The sequence below is a fragment of the Athene noctua genome, chromosome 1 (genome assembly GCF_965140245.1).
Source record: "Athene noctua chromosome 1, bAthNoc1.hap1.1, whole genome shotgun sequence".
Taxonomy (NCBI): domain Eukaryota; kingdom Metazoa; phylum Chordata; class Aves; order Strigiformes; family Strigidae; genus Athene; species Athene noctua.
In genome coordinates this window covers 94,431,135-94,448,812 of record NC_134037.1, presented here as the reverse complement: position 1 = coordinate 94,448,812, position 17,678 = coordinate 94,431,135, and the positions used below count along the sequence as shown (strand labels likewise).

General features: G+C 56.8%; 2 protein-coding genes across 6 annotated transcripts; one reads left to right on the top strand and one right to left on the bottom strand.

Annotated features, from left to right (window-relative positions):
- The first annotated feature begins 572 nt into the window (after positions 1 to 572).
- Positions 573 to 8,062, top strand: SLC35B2 (solute carrier family 35 member B2). 4 transcript variants are annotated; one of them, XM_074897007.1, is made up of 4 exons: positions 573 to 624; positions 3,982 to 4,175; positions 4,480 to 4,640; positions 5,930 to 8,062. In XM_074897007.1, the coding sequence occupies exons 2-4, from the start codon at positions 4,016 to 4,018 to the stop codon at positions 6,866 to 6,868; spliced, it is 1,260 nt and encodes a 419-aa protein (XP_074753108.1). In that variant the 5' UTR covers positions 573 to 624; positions 3,982 to 4,015; the 3' UTR covers positions 6,869 to 8,062. The 4 variants fall into 4 exon arrangements, with proteins under 4 accessions (XP_074753108.1, XP_074753107.1, XP_074753106.1 ...); XM_074897006.1 differs by lacking the exon at positions 573 to 624 and adding an exon at positions 1,092 to 1,141; XM_074897005.1 differs by lacking the exon at positions 573 to 624 and adding an exon at positions 1,102 to 1,141 and having other exon boundaries at positions 3,610 to 4,175.
- Positions 8,063 to 10,028: 1,966 nt separating this feature from the next.
- On the bottom strand, positions 10,029 to 16,109 carry HSP90AB1 (heat shock protein 90 alpha family class B member 1). 2 transcript variants are annotated; one of them, XM_074897003.1, is made up of 12 exons: positions 15,989 to 16,109; positions 15,748 to 15,894; positions 15,379 to 15,585; positions 14,946 to 15,105; positions 14,626 to 14,759; positions 13,833 to 14,150; positions 13,254 to 13,419; positions 12,868 to 13,058; positions 12,436 to 12,583; positions 11,890 to 12,158; positions 11,163 to 11,496; positions 10,029 to 10,616 (listed from the first exon to the last, which is right to left on the bottom strand). In XM_074897003.1, the coding sequence occupies exons 2-12, from the start codon at positions 15,892 to 15,894 to the stop codon at positions 10,507 to 10,509; spliced, it is 2,184 nt and encodes a 727-aa protein (XP_074753104.1). In that variant the 5' UTR covers positions 15,989 to 16,109; the 3' UTR covers positions 10,029 to 10,506. The 2 variants fall into 2 exon arrangements, 1 of the variants encoding a protein (XP_074753104.1); XR_012632904.1 differs by lacking the exon at positions 10,029 to 10,616 and adding an exon at positions 11,743 to 11,809 and having other exon boundaries at positions 11,373 to 11,496.
- Positions 16,110 to 17,678: the final 1,569 nt, after the last annotated feature.

Sequence of the window (17,678 nt, the reverse complement as noted above, 5' to 3'; positions counted from 1 at the left end):
GCTGCCTGGGAGCAGCTGCTATTGTTTGGGGCAAATCCTGGATGGCGCAATCACCCGTGAGCCCTTGTCTTCCTCCTCCCTTCTTGGAAAGATAGATAGCAAGGGAATGCTGCCAGGAAAGCAGCACGGGCTACCCCCAGGCCTCTCTGGAGCTTTCCTGGTCTCTTCAAGCACCCCTGGGCTGGATTGCTCCATTTCCTTTGAATATTTGCCTCTCACCTTCTGGCAGGGCCTCAACCCTGCTGCAAACAAGCTGTATTCTGCTCATGGGCCTCGGCCAGCACCTGCCCAGAGTGGGTTCCCCGTGGGCCTGCGCCAGTGCCACCCTCACAGGGGATGTGGGGCACTCCCAGGTGTCACAGGGTGGGAGCAACCGGCGCTGCAGGGCAGAGCAGCATGGTGGGGCCAAGGGCTGCAGCTCAGTGGGAAGAGGAGGAAAAAGGCAGAAACAAGTGATGGGCACTACATTTTTAAAATTTATTTTTTAAAAGATGTCTCGTAAAATGTTACTGGGTGGCCACCTGACGGCTGCAGCCGGCCCTGCAGCCTTGCCGGGGGCCGGGACGGGGGTGCAGGGCCCGAGGAGGCTTCATCTCCCCGGCAGCCCCCGGGAGCGGCCGCAGGGTATGCTCGGGGCTGGGCTGGCAGCTCGGAGGCGGGGGCGCTGAGCCGCGGGGCCAGGGGCGAGGGGAGGCCAGCGAGGAGATTCGAGGGCTTCTGCACCGCAAGCGGGTTTTTTCCCTGCGTCAGGCTCGGCCGGGGCCGAGCGGCAAGCGTGGGTTTAGCGTGTGCGGCGCCGAGGCGGGGCTCGGCCCGGAACCGGCGCCTCCTCGGCCCGCTGACTCCCCCTCCCTGACTCCGTACTTTCCGCGCCGGTGCACGGGGGAAGCGGCCTGGCCCCTTCGCCCCTCCGCTCCCCTCCTCCAGCCGTCGACCCACGTGTGGGCCCGCTGGGCCTCCGCGCAGCCGGGGGGCCCTGGCGCCGCCGCCCCTCAGCCGCCGGCCCTCCGGAGCGGCAGGGGGCGCTGCTGCGCGCCCGCCCGGCGGGGCTTCCGCTGCCGCTGCTGCCGCCGGGAGCGGAGGTGGGGGGAGCCGGCCGGGACCGGGGACGGGGACGGGCCGGGCCGGGGCCGGGCCGCAGGTGGGTAGTGAGGCGGGAGCGGCGGGCGGGCCGGGCCGGGCTGCGGGCGGCAGCCGCGCCGCTCGGCAAGGGTGGGCGAGGGCCGCCGTGGCGTCCTTATGGCCCGCCACGTGGCCCCGTGGCGTCCCCGGGACCCCGCACCCGGCGGGGCGCTGCCTTCCCCCGGAGCCGCCAGCGCCCGGAGCCTCGGGGTAGAGAAGGCCTCGAGCGGGAAGCGGGCTCCCTGAAAGCCTCTCCCCCGCCCGCGGACCCCCGGGGCCCGCCCGGCCCTGCCCGCGGCTGGGGGCCGCCCTTGCGGGGTCCGGGGACCCGGCCGCTGCGGCTGGCAGCCGCTGGGCAGAGGCGTCGGGGGCCCGGGGAGGCGATGGCCGGCTGTCCCTGCGACCCGGCTTTGAGCCGGCGGCGGGGCAGGGGCGAGACATCAGGTCCCCCCCAGCTGTTGTGGGGGACAGTGGACTTCTGCGCTCCAGGGCTGGGTTTGATTGACCTCAGCCCTTCGCAGGGCTGGAGATGCCCTCGAGAGTCGCAGGGCTGCAGGCGGGGATTTTTTTTTCTGGCCTCCGGCCCAGGACCCGAATTTTGTATCGCAGGCAGAGAGCTGTGGCCCGGCCCGGCTCCGAAGCGGTGCGTTTGAGAGCTGCCGCCCCTGTGCCGAGGGGAACAGTAGCCGAGTCTGTTGTCTGGGCTCCCTGGCTGCTCCGCAGGCCCCAGACTAAGGCTCCTTTCATGCCTCGCCATGCCGCCTGCTTGCCCTGCGCGCCCCCCACCCCCCCTTTCTACCTGTAACACTGGCGTCCCTGTTCCTTCCCGGCTTCGGCAGGGAGGGCAGGGCCTGCTGCACTGAGTCAGCTCTCGGGGCCTGGGAATTGCTAGCGCACGCATAGAGAGAGCCATTGTCCCTCTACAGCCTCCTCTTCACGGTCGCTGTGGGAGAGCAGAGCTGATTCTCCTCGCGAGGCAGCGCTGAGGGGGCCGCCGGGGTAAAAGCGGGCGCAGTCGTGCTGAACGGAGCTGGCTGGCTTTCGGCCTCTGACAGGTCGGAGGGAGACGTGGCCCATGGGTGTAGCAACCGACCCTGCCGCTTGTATCTGACTTCTGCAAAAGCAAACGTTATTTCTGCATCCTCTTCCCAGCCAGAGGGCTGCTGCCATCAACCACTGTTATGGTGCAAACCCAGGAGCAGGCTCAGCCCCAGGTGTCTGCACCAAGCCCTGTTCTTGCATCCTGCAGCACCCATACAGCCTGCAGTGATACCCCAGCAGCAGGAGAGATGACAGGGGTGGAGGTGACAAGCTGCCTTTTGGGGTGGGGCAGAGCAGGGAGGGGAATAGGAAGCAGGCACAGAAACTCACCCCCAGCTGTTTGCACTTCTCCCTGGGCTGGGAATTTCTGGGTCCTTCAAGTCACAGAAGGGAGATTTCAGGGTGAAACACAGCATCAGCTTAGATCAGGTTGTTGGACTCTGGGGTCCTGGCCACAGCAACTGAAGATAAGAAAAGCCGCTCAGGCCTTTCCCAAGGGGACAAGAGGTTGGTGGGGAGGGCTGCTTGTTCGTGAAATGGCAGGGGACTTTCTTGCTTTTAATGCTCTTAAGTTCCTAAGTCTCTTGGGTTTCATGTGAGGGCTACTGGAGGTCAATGCTATATTATGTTGGGGCCAGGTACACATCACAGGGCCTAAATTCCTCTTGACTCAGTTTTGGGGGGAGGGGGGATTAACATCTCTGGCCCTTCCTGTCACAGGAGCCCAGAGCTTCTCTGTTGCGTGTTTATGTAGCCAGCCCCACGGCACCTGGCCCCCAAGGCAATCCGGAGGCTTTTTCTACTGGAGAGACTGAGGCAGGGATGGTGCACGGACCAAGGAAATCTCCTACCCTGATGCAGGAAGCCACAGCTTGCTCTGTGAAGGGAGGGTGCAGGTGGCCTTGGGTGTGGGAAGTCCTTGCCAGTTTGTTCATTCTGTTGTGTACCTGGTGCCTTTGTTCTTTGTGTGGCCCCTGAGGCCCCTGAATATCGTGGGTTTGCCTCTGAGGGAGGGGACAGTGGAGGGAGGAACTCCTTGAGGGAGTTTTAAAGCTGGCTAGGTCACCACCTTAGAGTTATAGCTGAAGAATATCACCTATACCTTATCGGATAGTCCTGCTAAAATCCCAGTGAGCCAGGTGGTAGGAAAGTTCCTTCCCAGCCTTGCTTTTTGGCTGTGTCTTGCCAAGTGGGTGAGCCCTGGTAATTTCCTTTGAGCTGTGGGGAATGCCTTGTCACGTTCCCTTCCAGGACTGCTCAGGGAGGTGGGGGAGGCCGGCAATCTCAGCCCTCTGTAGCCCCCCTCTACTCACCTGGTGCCGCCGGAGGGGGAAGCTCTGAACCATTTGCTCTCAGAGGAAGGTTGTTCTGGCCACAGGCTTGAAACATGAGCTGTTAGGTAGGAGTCGCTTTTTCCATTCAGTGACCTTTTCTTTTTCCACCCAGGAGCTGCACTAAAGTTCAACCTCAAAACATGAGGTGTGAGGAGCTCCTGGAGTAAGAGCATTGTCAAAACCACACGGTTACAGCAGTGTTCAAGTGTTCTCTCAGATCCTGGAAATTCAAGTTTCTAAGTCCACGTCTTCCTAAGCCAGAGCAAACACCCTTAACAGAAGCAAACATAAATGTCTGGCCTGTGTTCTTCAACTCTAGAGGGCTTTTCCTACTCCACGTGCTGCTGTCATCACTGCTGTTGCTGGGGTGGGATCTGAGTGCTGCCTGATGATTGGGAGCAGGCCAGGCGGTGGGTGACACAGGCATGTGGAGCAGAGTTGGCCATGCATCAGTAGCCCACCACCCGCCTCTTCCTCTCCGCAGATTTTGCCTTCCCCTCGTGCTGGCATCCCTCCCTATGATGGCTACTGGTGAAGAGATTGCTCCTGCCCTGCAGGACTCATGGGTAGACTTCTGGCTCTTCCGTTTCTTTGTTAATGCTGCTGGCTACGCAAGTATCGTGGTGCCGGGATTCCTCCTCATCCAGTACTTTAAGAGAAGGAATTATCTGGAGACAGGTAAGGGCAGAAGCTTCCCCTCCACATCCTTGCCTCCCTGTGAGCTCTCTTTACCCCCTTGGCCAACGCCATTCAGTGCTGACAGGTTGCTTCCCCAGCCTGCTTTGTCAGACCAGGCTTGAGCTGCTCACAGAGCTGCATCCCAGAGCTGTCTAGATGCTACCCTGAAACAAATTCCTTCGAGGTCTCCACAACAGCAGAGGTGGGGGCTAGTAAGGAGGGAGGCTTCACCTCTCAAGCTGGTGCAGCTTGTGGTGCCCAGGCTGTGGTTAATTCTGTCTCTATGTTCTCTTACCCCATTCAGGCCGAGGCATTTGCTTCCCTGTCATCAAATCCTGTGTGTTTGGCTCTGAGGTGAAGTCTGTACACCAGGAGGATGGCTCCCTGCCACCCCGAGCAGAGCCCACAGAGTCCTCTACAGCCCAACAGGTCTTCAAGCTGCTCTTCTGTGCTGCTGGCCTACAGGTAGGAGCCCTGTGCATCTGTGTGTGGCCATCCTGCTCTGAGAGGAGGATGTGGTGGTAGCAGGTTTGTGGCTGTCAGTTCCTTGAAGACCAAGGACACAGTGCTGTCCTTGATTGGGGCAGGGTTGGAGGCTGGGACACAGCCTCTCAACCAAGCTAGTCCACCAGAGCTGCTCTGTCACCTCTAAGGGCTGTCCACTTAGCTGGTGCCATCTGGCTTGGGGCCTCCTGTCCATCTGATCACAGTCCTCTGCAGCCATGGGTACGGAAAGTTCTGTGATTCAGCAGATTGTTAGGGCTGCTCTTCTTCTGGTGCTCATGTCAGAGCCGCAGATCTTTTGAGCCCTGCTATCTTCCAGGCTCTCCTCTAGGTCACCATCCGGGGCTAATGCGTCCTGCCTTGATGGACTGGATTCAAATACTGGAGAGAAGTACTGAATTCAGCTACAGATAAACAGCACTTTTTAATCTTAGTTTTCCTAAGTCTCAGCTACAGCCTGAGTGTCCTTAGGAAGGGCAGATTTTTAGGTCTGAGCACTAAAAAGAGAAATGTGGGCACTGTGATAGAAAAAGCCACGCATCCCGCAGCCAGCAGAAGACACCCACTCTCTGGCCTACTATCCCAGCCCGTTCAGACTTGCTGTGGGTCACCAAGTCCTTCTGTCTCTCTGTGCCTCCATTTCTTGGGAGGGGATGTGTGGTGAGAGGAAGTCTGTGTTACTTCTGTGAGGGGCTTGGTACTGTTGCACCAGAAGTAGCGGAGGTGACAGCCAGAACAGTGATCATCCCCAGAGGACAATTTTGTCTGCAGGGTTTGAAACTAGAATAGATTTGGATGGAAGAACCAAGGCCTAGGGAGCTGGAAGTGAAAACCAATACAGAGGCCACTGGGAAAGCTGCCAGGACCTGCCGCAGGGAGCTGGCACCAAAACCACAGCTGTGCATCGGTAACATTCTCTGAGCCTGTCGATCTGGTTTCATGGGCAGCTTAAAGCGTAACGGCTCACTGTAAGCCAGGATGTTTGCTTTGCGGGCTTCTCTCCCCTTGAAGAAGCTGTAAACCGAGCAGGTTTTGTTTGGGATGAGACGTCCAGGTTGTAACCACATGGGTTCCCCCAGAGGGGTGGAGTAGGGGGTGACCCCATCTCCCAGTGTCTGAGAAGCGTTGCCGTGCCAAGGATGAGGCACTGCTGGGGCAAGCAAGGGGTCTGATGGGGTCTGATCTTCCCGTGGTTGCTTGCAGCTGCCCTTGTGGGTCCTGACTCTCCCTGTGCTCCTCCTCCTTCGCAGGTCTCCTACCTCACGTGGGGCGTTCTCCAGGAGCGTGTGATGACAAGAACGTATGGTGCAACTGAAACGGACCCTGGTGAGAAGTTCAAGGATTCCCAGTTCCTAGTGTTCATGAACCGCATCCTGGCCTTCACGGCAGCTGGTCTGTACTGTGCCCTGACCAAGCAGCCGCGCCACGGGGCTCCTATGTACAAATACTCCTTTGCCTCCCTCTCCAACATCCTCAGCAGTTGGTGCCAGTATGAGGCGCTCAAATACATCAGCTTCCCCACCCAGGTGCTGGCCAAGGCCTCCAAAGTGATCCCAGTGATGATGATGGGCAAACTGGTGTCGCGCAAGAGTTATGAGTACTGGGAGTACCTGACTGCTGCCCTCATCTCCATGGGGATCAGCATGTTCCTGCTCTCCAGTGGTCCCAACAGGCACGCGTCCACCGTCACTACCTTCTCAGGTGTAGTCCTCCTGGCCGGCTACATCATCTTCGACAGCTTCACCTCCAACTGGCAGGACGCCCTCTTCACCTACAAGATGTCTCCCGTGCAGATGATGTTTGGTGTCAACGTCTTCTCATGCCTTTTCACGGTGGGCTCGCTCTTGGAGCAGGGTGCCTTGCTGGAGTCGGTACGCTTCATGGCCCGCCACTCAGAATTCATGGCCCATGCTGTGCTGCTCTCGGTGTGCTCCGCCTGTGGCCAGCTCTTCATCTTCTGCACCATCAACCAGTTCGGGGCAGCCGTCTTCACCATCATCATGACGCTCCGCCAGGCCTTTGCCATCCTCCTCTCCTGCCTCATCTACGGGCACTCAGTCACTGTTGTGGGTGGGCTGGGCGTAGCCGTTGTTTTCATGGCCCTTTTCCTCCGCGTCTACGCCCGCAGCCGCATGAAGAAGCGCAGTAAGAAGCTCCCACCAGGCGAGACCCCTGTACAAAAGGTCTAAGGAGCTGGGGCCATGGCATTTTAAGCCGTGCCTGCTGTCCTGCCTCCGCTCGGGGGTACTTGCTTGATTTCTCAGAACCCGCTGAGGAGCAGGGTGGGGTATGGATAGGCTGGACCAGTGACTCACTTTTCCACCTGCTTCTTCCAGGGAAGGGGCTGGAACAAGCCCAGGAAATGCTCTGGGCTGCCACAGCTCCAAACCTTTCCGTTTGCCTTAATGGGTCAAAGACTTCCAGCCAAGACAAAGGCTTGGGGGCTCGCATCCTGGGGAAAACCGGTGTGCAGCTGCTGGTACTCCTGCCCCACCTCTGTCTTGTGGCTTCTCTCCAAAGTCACCGATGAACAAGGGAGCTCTTTCCCTGGTACTGTCTTGCCTCTGGCTAAAGCTCCTCCGTTTCTGTCACTGCTGCAGAGCTCAGCAGGAGGAAAGGGCAAGCAAAACACTAGCTTTCTGTTTAGAACACCTCTATGTGAGGCAAGTCGTAAGCTGAGCCTATCCCAAGATGAGGAAGCTCTCAGGCCCCCTCCCAGGAGTACTTCAGGTAGGACAGGCCCAGCTAAGGGATGGACCCCAGCCTGTCTTACCCCAAGCCTGGATCTGCTCTGGGAGGGCACTGCAGTAAGAACTGGTACCTCCCTGTTTGGTTTTACCAGTTCCTTGCCCCTGCTTTGAGACACTTTGCTTTGCTTCCCTCAGCCCAGACTGATTTTTATGCAGAGACTGAGGCTGGCCAGTACAGTTCCCATGGCTTGCTGAGTTGTTCTAAGTTGCTTTTTGGTTACATCCGCTGCTGTCACAGGCCAAAGGCTGCGCTGCCCAGAAGCCCCAGCATCACCTCGGGGTGTCTCAGTGCCACAGTTTCTGGGCTTTGCAGTTGCCATTCACAGAAGCACAAACAGCCCCTCTTCTGCCTGCCAACTGGAGGTATCTGCCCCAGCTTTCCTGGGGCCTGGCCAGAGCCCCACTGTGCCCAGGGGCCAAGAGATGGGGCACAGCCCGCTTGTGAGCCTTGTTCCTGCTCCCCAGGCATCAGGGGAGGGAGCAATGAAAGCTGCTCTTCCCCAGGAGCCGGGGTTTTGCTGGTTAACCCTTTTCTCCTCAACACAACCTGACTGACAAGCCAGCAGGTTTTGGTACTTTTGAAAGGCAACTTTTTTCTCATTTTATTAAATTAAAAATATGCTGCATATAGTGCCCTGGGGGAAAATGTTTTGGTGTTTTTTTAAGTTTTTTTTCCCCCCATGTACCTGGAAGGAGGGGAGAGACTGCCCAACCTTTCCTGTGTCCCCAGCCTCTCTGGGACAACTAAAGTTGGTTTTCCTTTCTAAAGACAGGTGCTCTGCCCTGGCAGGTATCAGTCAGGGTTGGACCCAAAGCTGCAAGGCATGGTGTGAGATCCCTGCACACAGGGCTGGGGAGCATAGCCAGGTCAGGACCTGCTGCTTGTGTCTGCAGGCAGGTGGAAGAGCTGTTAGCCTGAGTTGGGTTTGGCTCCTGGGTTCCGTGTCTTGCAGCTTAAGCAGCCCCAGGGGGTGTAACTACAGCCCATGTAGCTAGAGGGCGAGTGGAGGCCTGCTGAGCACCGGCCAGCCGGGGCCACCACTGCTGTAGCACTGTAGTGGGGGAGCCCATCCTTTACAAAAGGGTGCCTCTCCACCACCACAAGCTCCACATGGCCACAAGGCCCCATGCTAGAGCCAGGGGGGGCTTGGGGTGTGGATGGTACCTGGGGGAGGCCTGGTGGAAAACCTTGGCTAGGGAGTCAAGTCTGGGGGAGGTCTGAGGTCAGAGATAGGGCCTTGGCCTCACAGCCAGAGAAAGGGTAGACCTGGGTGAACACTACAGGAGGAGACAAGGGAGAGGAGCTGCTTATCACAGTGCTGAGTTAGCTGAGCCAGCAGCGATAACAGAGCTGACACTGAAAACAGCCCAGGCTTCAGAGCACTTAGCTCTCCAGCAGTTTTACCTGTGTTCCTTTTCTAGCTCCAAGCCCTTGAAAGTGCCTGTGCAGCCTCACAGCCCTTCATCTTGCCCCTACAAATTCCCCCTAAAGGTCTGCTCCCACCATCTGCTGACAGCCTGAAAATTGAATGGATTTTTTTTCCTTTAGTCACAAAAAAAAAAAAAAAATAGATTGCCCAGTTGGGAATGAGATACCTTTTCTAATTTAAATGTAGATTTAAATAAAAAAATAGTGAAATAAAAATCCCAAAGCATTATAAGTTAAAAAGAACTGACTTCACTGGTTTGTTATTTAGCAAAACCTTCCTGTCCAGAGAGAACTCTTTACTTTTAAAGCTTTTTTTTTTTTCCTCCTGTCTCAGGGAAAGAAAACCACCCTGAAGGCATTTGCTAGCTCAGCTCCAGCACTGCCTCAGCCTGCACCCCAACAGTTGCCATAGGGGCAGCACAGTGCCCCACAGTGCTTTGGTGTGCAGCGAGGGACATAGCAGGGCCTGCAGAAGATGTATACCAGCTAAACCCAGCTCCATTTTGTGCCTGTGGCTGCTGGCAAGCAGCCAGAGAACCTGATGCTGGTGTCACTTTTCCCTGACAAACCCCAGGGGCCATTGTGGCAGAGGGCAAACTGCTGCTCAGTGTGAGCTCAGTGGCTCAGTGCAAGGGGCAGAAGAATCAGAGGTGATGGCCCAGGCTTCTCCCACAAAGGCAAAAGCCAGGGCCGGACACTGCCAAACCCCCCAGGGCTGCAGAAGCCCAGAAGGGGCAGGCTGGAAGCAGGAGTTGTCTTCTGGCGTAAGAGCTGAAGAGAGGCAGTTCTAGTACAGTTCTGCTCTGCCCTGCAGGGGAAGAGGCAGATGGCTCCTGCCACAGCTCCTGGCCCCAGGGACACTCAAGGCCAGAGCAGCCAGCAGCAGTGCCCACTTGGCTCCTGGCACAGCTTTCCCAGCCAACAGATGCAGTGTGGAAAGGTCTGTTCCCAGGCTGCGGGGCAGGCATCACTCTAGGTGGAGAACTGCTGCGCACTGGAGAGGAGCCCACCTGCACAGCAGGTCATGGTGCCTGGGCAGCGAGAGGGTAGATATCCCCTAAAGCAGGGCTCTGAAAACCAGTCAGGGCAGGGGAGACCAGTAGCCCAGTACCCTCAAGGCACAGGCTGAGACCTTCATATGGTTGGTATGAAACACAAGGGACCCCACCGTGTAAGTCACATTCTTCAATACTTTAATTCCAGTAGAACAAAACAACAGAAAAATAATAAAAAAATAACCAAGCCAACCAAAATACAATGTCTTACCCTGGGGGTTCAGGGAGGCAGCAGCTCAGAGGAAGGGCTCTCCCAGCCCAGTGGAACAAGGACAGTGTCTGATGCCTACTGGGAACATGGGAGACCCCACAGCCGGGGAGAGAGGGGAATCCCAATGCCTCCTCACTTCCACTCCCCACCAGCTGTTCCTACACAAGACAGAATGGACAGGCCTCAGGCTGTCTGAATCACTCACTACCAACAAACAGGGAATCATGCCCTCCTGCACCCTGCCAAAAACAACCCCAACCAAAAAAAAAAAAAAAAAAGACACCACCAAGAAGTCAGTAGCAGCTGGTGGGAGCAGACCCCCTTCTTAGTAGACATGACATGGGGCAGAGGCCTGGCAGGTTGGGGAAGAGGTGTTCCTCCTCTAGTCTACCTCTTCCATGCGGGATGCATCTTCATCTCCCTCCAGAGGGGGGATTTCATCAGGGAGAGCTGCACTGGGCTCCTCTGCAGTCACCTCATCTTCATCAATGCCTGGGAGAGGGGAGGAAAGGAAGAGATGAGGCCTCCAAGTGACACCTGATCCCAGAGATACAGCCTCTCCCAGAGCAGAGGCTGGCTCTTCCCCACAGCCTGAGGTACAGGGCTATTTTTGCATCCAGTAGTTAGGCCAAGCCACAGCACCTCTCGATTTACATTTTTAGCCAAATACGCAATTTGGACAAAAAAAGTTGGGTGCAGGCACAAGCTGTTTCACCAAGATGGGTCAGATCTCCCATGGCAGACTTTTGACATTCACTCTGAAGAAATAAAAAGCCTCAGCTTGTCATCTGAGCAGCCTGGTGGTGGCTCCTGGCCTTGTGGAGGACAGGATGGTCCACTCAGAGCCCTGAGCCCTCCCAAAGCACCTTGTTCCAGATTTCCACTTGCCTCTGGTCACTGTATGTACACAGACAGTTCTGCACATCACACCAGCATGGCTCACTTGCTGGCCTCCCCCCGCCCCAAGACACACCAGCCTCACCAGCTGACCTGCTTTCAGGACCTGCTCCAGGCCTGAGAAGCTGCACAGACACCTACCAAGTCCCAGTTTGATCATCCTGTAGATGCGGTTGGAGTGGGTCTGGGGATCTTCCAGTGAGAATCCAGAGGACAGCAGAGCAGTCTCAAAGAGCAGCACCACCAGATCTTTGACAGCTTTGTCATTCTTGTCAGCATCAGCCTTCTGGCGGAGGGTTTCCACTATTGGGTGGTCAGGGTTGATCTCCAGGTGCTTCTTGGCCATCATATAGCCCATAGTGGAGTTGTCCCGCAGCGCCTGAGCCTTCATGATGCGCTCCATGTTGGCCGTCCAGCCATAGGTGCTGGTGACGATGCAGCAGGGAGATGAGACCAACCGGTTTGAGATGGTTACCTGCCAAGGCAGCCAAAGGTTAGCTGAGCAAGGTCCACATACAGCCTGGACCGGGCCAAACCACAGCACACAGTACCCCAGGTTCACCTGGAGACACCCCAAAGCAAGCAGAGATCCTCCAAGCAGCTCCAGGACTGCTACACAGACTTCATTTGGACAGCTCAGCCAGCACCTTCAGCACCCACTGCACATCTCCTGCACTTACCTGCTCCCATTAATACATGTGTTTGGGTCAATGCCCCTCACCTGCAGCCTGGCTGCTTTAGAGCAAGATGGCACATGCTGGGACCTCCTGTCTCCTTTAGCGGCTCCTCTGCAGGAGATGAGAGGCACGCACTGAGCTGGGGCCCTTGCCTGCCTCACAGAGGGCCCAGCTCCCTCTGCCCATCTCACCTTCTCCACCTTCTTGTCCAGGATCTCCTTCATCAGTTTGCAGAGGGTCTCAAACTTGGCCTTGCTCTCCTCCATCTTCTTCTTCTCCTCCTCATCCTCAGGCAGCTCCAGCCCCTCTTTGGTGACTGACACCAGGGTCCTGCCATCAAACTCCTTGAGCTGCTGCACACAGTACTCGTCAATGGGCTCAGTCATGTACACCACCTCAAAGCCACGCTTCCGCACACGCTCCACAAAGGCTGAGTTGGCAACCTGCTCCTTACTCTCCCCTGTGAGAAGGGTAGAAACAAGATGTCACCAGGATGTAAGAGCTGGTTTCAGCAGGACAAACAGCACCAGTCATCTAGAACCCCTAGCATAAAACTGGCCACAGCCAGGGCTCTAGGCCTGGCGGTCTTTCCCCAGCCCCCAGGGATGGGCCATGATTCAACAGGGAGGGCCTGCTGAAGGCAGCAGGACCTACCTAAAAAATTTGCTTGAAGTTAGGGCTGGTAGGCAGGTTAACTTGCCTCCACCTCACTAGGGCACGGAGGAGCTCCGGCTCACCTGTGATGTAGTAAATACTCTTCTGGGTCTCCTTCATGCGGGACACGTACTCTGAAAGCGAAGTCACCTCATCACCTGACTGGGACGTGTGGTAGCGCAGCAGCTCCGAAAGGCGCTTCCGGTTGGTTGAGTCCTCGTGGATGCCCAGCTGGGGGCAGAAGAGGAGCATGAAGCCTCCAGGACAGGACTTGTATACACTTGGCCACCCCTGAGGCACAGCCATCACTGCCCACCCCTCCTGGACCATTTGAATGTTGGGCCTAGGGCAGCCAGAGGGGCCAGCTGACCACACACAGGTTCTCTGGGGCACTCATGAGACCCCCCTCTGTCCTAACACCCATGCAGAGATGACATGGCACAGGGACAAAATTGCTCCTCAGGCAAATGGATCATGGGCCCCTCCCTCCTCCAGGTGCAGGGTGCCCAGCTCACCTTCAGGTTCTTGGAAAAGGCCTCATAAAATTTCTTGTAGTTCTCTTTGTCCTCTGCCAGCTCAGAGAAGAGCTCCAAGCATTTCTTCACAATGTTTTTGCGGATCACCTTGAGGATCTTACTCTGCTGAAGCATCTCACGAGAGATGTTCAGAGGCAGGTCTTCTGAGTCTACAACACCCCGGATGAAGTCTGAGTAGGGAAAGTGAAAACAGGAGCCAGGTTAAGAGTTGTGAGCTTCATCACTGGAGGAAAAGTTCTAAGACACTGACTGATGTGCACCCACACCAGCTAGTGCCTCATCCAGCTGCTTTGTACTGGGAACAGTACCACAAGCTATGGGGGTCCCAGCTCCGCGCTGGGAGGCTGAGGGAGGTAGGTTCTTACTTAGGTACTCAGGGATGAGTTCATCACAGCTGTCCATGATGAAGACACGCCTCACATACAGCTTAATGTTATTCTTCTTCTTCTTGTTCTCAAAGAGGTCAAAAGGGGCACGGCGCGGGATGAAGAGCAGGGCCCTGAACTCCAGCTGCCCTTCCACGGAAAAGTGCTGTGGAGCCAGGAAGGAAAAACAGCTGCTGGGGTACTTTCCTTCTACCCTTCTCCCAGGACCCGCTGTGGGCAGGCTGAACCGCCATTCCTCAGCACTGGGGCTGGCAGGGGGGCACAGCAGGATCTCCAGCATTTCCCCCTCCTCAGCCCCACTGCCCACTACATGCCAGGGGTCTCTGGCATCCAGCAGGCCTGGACAGAGAACTCATGCTCCTCTGAGGCCCAACACCCTCCTGCCCTGGTTCTAGGCTGGCACTGCCAACGCCTCTACCTGCAAGGGAGTCACGGTGCAGGCTGAGGCACCACCAAGAAGCCCAGGAGCCCTCTGTGCCACTGAGGCACAACCATGCAGTGACTCTGGGTATGGGCTGGTAAGGGGCCCTCTGCAAGCCAGGGTGGCCCAGCACCCACCTTGACAGCCAGGTGGTCCTCCCAGTCATTGGTGAGGCTTTTGTAGAACTCGCCATACTCCTCCTGGGTGATGTCGTCAGGGTTGCGGGTCCAAATAGGCTTGGTCTTGTTCAGCTCTTCCTGGTCAATATATTTCTCCTTGATTTTCTTGGTCTTTTTCTTCTTGCCTTTGTCTCCCTCCTCCTCCTCCTCCTCAGAGCCCACATCCTCAATTTTGGGTTTCTCCTCATCTTTGGATGTTGACTCTTCCTCTTCCTTCTCACCTTTCTCCTCCTCTGCCTCATCATCACTGATCTCTTTCTCACGCTCTTTCTCCAGCTGTGGAGAAAGGGATGAAGGTCAGCTTTAGCCCCAAGCAACTGTTACCTGAATCCTTTTGCTCCAGATGAAATACATGTCCTCCAGGACCCAACAAATGTAACAGCTGGAACCAGGGCTTCTCCCGAAATCAGCCCTCGGAGTTCCTCCACAGCTCGTGCAACCAAAAGCTGTGTCTGAGACAAGGGGCAGGAAACCCTTCTACCTCCATGGCTGGTTTAGATGACCTCCAGATACACAGATCAAAGACTAGAAGTGTGGCTAGATACTCACCACCTTCACCTCCAATAAGCCCTCAGCCTCAAATCACCTCTGGCCACAAGAGCTGGGAGCACTACTGCTCAATTCCCAGCAGCCAGGAGCTATGGAAGGGAACAGAAGAGACTGCATTCTGCCCTTTTCTGGGCTTCTCCTCCCACCACCCATCCCTGCCTCCAGCTTTCCAGTGGGTCCCCACAGTCCTTCCCTTACATACATAGAGCGTGATAGGGTAGCCAATGAACTGGGAGTGCTTCTTCACCACTTCTTTGACACGCCGCTCCTCCAAGTACTCTGTCTGGTCCTCCTTCAAATACAGGATCACTTTGGTGCCCCGTCCAATGGGCTCGCCTATGGTGTGGGAAGACAAACAGTAGTGTTAAAGTGCAGAGAGCAAGTGGGAGCAGCTCCTCGAGCACTACTTGATACCTAACGTTAACAAGCATGACTGACAACGCAGCACAGCTCTAAGGAGCACCAGGAAAAGGGGTGCTTCTAGCAGAGAAATACAATTCAAGTTTTTCATACAATACATACCATGGTCAGTTCGGACAGTGAAGGAGCCCCCGGCTGATGACTCCCAAGCGTACTGCTCATCATCGTTGTGTTTGGTAATGACGACCACCTTCTCAGCCACTAGATAGGCAGAATAGAAACCCACACCAAACTGCCCAATCATGGATATGTCTGCACCAGCCTGTGAAAGCAGAGAAAGACTGATAGACCAGTGAAGAGACACAGGAGATGTCTGTAACTGATTCACAGCAGCAAAGAACTGGGTCAGCATGCAGAGAAAAAGAGGCAAGTGCCAACAGGCAGCCAGCCCTACCCTCAGTTCCTCCCCACTGCTGGAAAGGTGGGGGAGCACACTCAGGTAGGCCAAGAGGTCCCACAGCAAGGCTGGGGTTATACCCCAGTGAAAGCCTGTGGCCCAGGCCCTAGGAAACCCATATGGCCAAAGGCTACCCACCTGCAGGGCTTCCATGAAGGCTTTAGTACCAGATTTTGCAATAGTGCCCAGGTTGTTGATGAGGTCTGCTTTTGTCATCCCAATGCCAGTGTCCACCAGGGTAAGGGTGCGGTCTCGGGGGTTGGGAACTATGTCAATCTTGAGGTCCTTACCACTGTCCAGCTTTGAGGGGTCAGTCAGGCTCTCATAGCGGATCTTATCCAGCGCCTAGGGAAGAGGATGATGCTCACCATGGCCCCCCTCCTCAACAGCCACCTCCCACCCCCAGCACAAGCCCTGGAGGCCACCTAGGCTGACAGCAGCCTTCCCCTAAGCCCCCCCATGCAGAGGAAGACCACCCCCACAGAGGCGAGTGGGGCCCGGGCTCACGTCGGAGGCGTTGGAGATGAGCTCCCGCAGGAAGATCTCCTTGTTGGAGTAGAAGGTGTTAATGATGAGCGACATGAGCTGGGCGATCTCCGCCTGGAAGGCGAAGGTCTCCACATCCTCCTCATTGTGCTGCACTTCCTCAGGCATCTACAAGGCAAGCACAGGCTATCAGCCCCGAGAAGGGGGTGGGGTGGGGGGTGTTAATGGGGGTACCAGGCCCGGGCCGGCCGAGGATGCTCACCGTGTTCAGTGTGAGGCACCGGCAAAAGAACTACACCAACCACCGGCGACTTTTTATACCACCGGCAGCCTCATCGCTCACCGTCTCCTTCCGCCTTAAAACGGCCATGATCCTTCTGCGGCATCCCGGCCCCCACCACCCTCATGAATACACCTCGCTCTCGGCCCTTCCTATCTCATCTAACCCTGTTCAGTCTGTTCGCTGCTTCTGCAGGCAAGACCCGCTGCCAACCCGCCGCCCCGGGCGCCGCGGCAGGACAGATGTGTGGGCCCCACCAGCGGTGCCGTTTAACGGCGGCGGCCATGGTGGACGCGGGTACGCAGCCCTCAGCTCCATGCTGCTGCTGGGCCAGCTCCCGGCCGGGGCTCCCCGCCGCTCCTCGGCGCGGCGCTCGGAGGGCCGCGGGTCCCCGCGGCCCTCCGAGCGCCGCGCCGAGGAGCGGCGGGGAGCCCCGGCGGGGGACTATTTCCCGCTATCGGTAGCGGAGGAGCACGGGCTGTGTGACGATGGCGGGGGGTGTGGTGGGGGCGAGTGGGCGTGAAACGCCGCAAAGGCACTTCCAGAGGTTTCCACAAGGGTCACAGGTGGCGCGGTCTGCAGCTCTTTCTCGGCTTCCTGAGGCAGCAGGCTCCGGGCCTGGGCTGGGAAACAGGGATTTCCCCACACACACACACACCTCCCCAGCCTTAAGGGGTCCCTGCTGTGCCAGCTTCATGCTGCGGCTCCCCCGGGGTCGAGAGTCATGTAGCTTTGCCGTCCTGGGGCTGGGGGGTCTGCGGCTGAGGAGGGGACAAGATGGAGGGCATAGGTTCTGGAGGGGGGAGACAGGCTGGAGGGATGGTGTCAGAGTCTGGGAGCAAAGCAGCCCTGTTTCCCCGGGAAACCAGTATTTGGATAGACTGTATTCTCAGTGTCTAAGGACAGTACAATAAACCTCATGCCTTACTGTCCCCTGGTACAGAGAAATGACCACTTCCCTTGCAAATTACTTAATTAGAGCAACATACGGTGATTTCTGAATGTTGCCTAAGAATCCCTCTTGCCCAGATTGGTTTGTGGATTCAGTGTAGCTTCACAGAATCGTCTAGGTTGGAAAAGACCTTGAAGATCATCTAGTCCAAATGTTAGCCTAACACTGACAGTTCCCATCTACACCATATCCCTCAGCGCTATGTCGACCTGACTCTTAAACACCTCCAGGGATGGGGACTCCACCACCTCCCTGGGCAGCCCATTCCAACGCCCAACAACCCGTTCTGTAAAGAAATGCTTCTTAATATCCAGTCTAAACCTTCCCTGGTGCAACTTGAGGCCATTCCATCTTGTCCTATCACTTACTACTTGGTTAAGGAGGCTCATCCCCAGCTCTCTGCAACCTCCTTTCAGGCAGCTGTAGAGGGCAATGAGGTCTCCCCTCAGCCTCCTCTTCTCCAGACTAAACCCCCCCAGTTCCCTCAGCCGCTCCCCGTACGACCTGTGCTCCAGACCCTGCACCAGCTCCGTTGCCCTTCTCTGGACACGCTCGAGTCATTCAATGTCCTTTTTGTAGTGAGGGGCCCAAAACTGGACACAGGAATTGAGGTGCGGCCTCAGCAGTGCCGAGTACAGGGGTCAGATCCCTTCCCTGCCCCTGCTGGCCACGCTATTGCTGACACAAGCCAGGATGCCATTGGCCTTCTTGGCCACCTGG

What these genes read in the sequence shown, in the direction of transcription:
- SLC35B2 (XM_074897005.1), top strand. Translation starts at nt 3,923, where the DNA reads ATGTGGAGCAGAGTTGGCCATGCATCAGTAGCCCACCACCCGCCTCTT. An exon ending in AAGGAATTATCTGGAGACAG is followed by an intron (nt 4,176 to 4,479) that starts GTAAGGGCAGAA and finishes TACCCCATTCAG; the next exon opens with GCCGAGGCATTTGCTTCCCT. An exon ending in TCTGTGCTGCTGGCCTACAG is followed by an intron (nt 4,641 to 5,929) that starts GTAGGAGCCCTG and finishes CCTCCTTCGCAG; the next exon opens with GTCTCCTACCTCACGTGGGG.
- HSP90AB1 (XM_074897003.1), bottom strand. Translation starts at nt 15,894, where the DNA reads ATGCCTGAGGAAGTGCAGCACAATGAGGAGGATGTGGAGACCTTCGCC. An exon ending in TGGACAAGAAGGTGGAGAAG is followed by an intron (nt 11,497 to 11,889) that starts GTGAGATGGGCA and finishes CTGCCTTGGCAG; the next exon opens with GTAACCATCTCAAACCGGTT. An exon ending in GATGATCAAACTGGGACTTG is followed by an intron (nt 10,617 to 11,162) that starts GTAGGTGTCTGT and finishes CCCCTCTCCCAG; the next exon opens with GCATTGATGAAGATGAGGTG.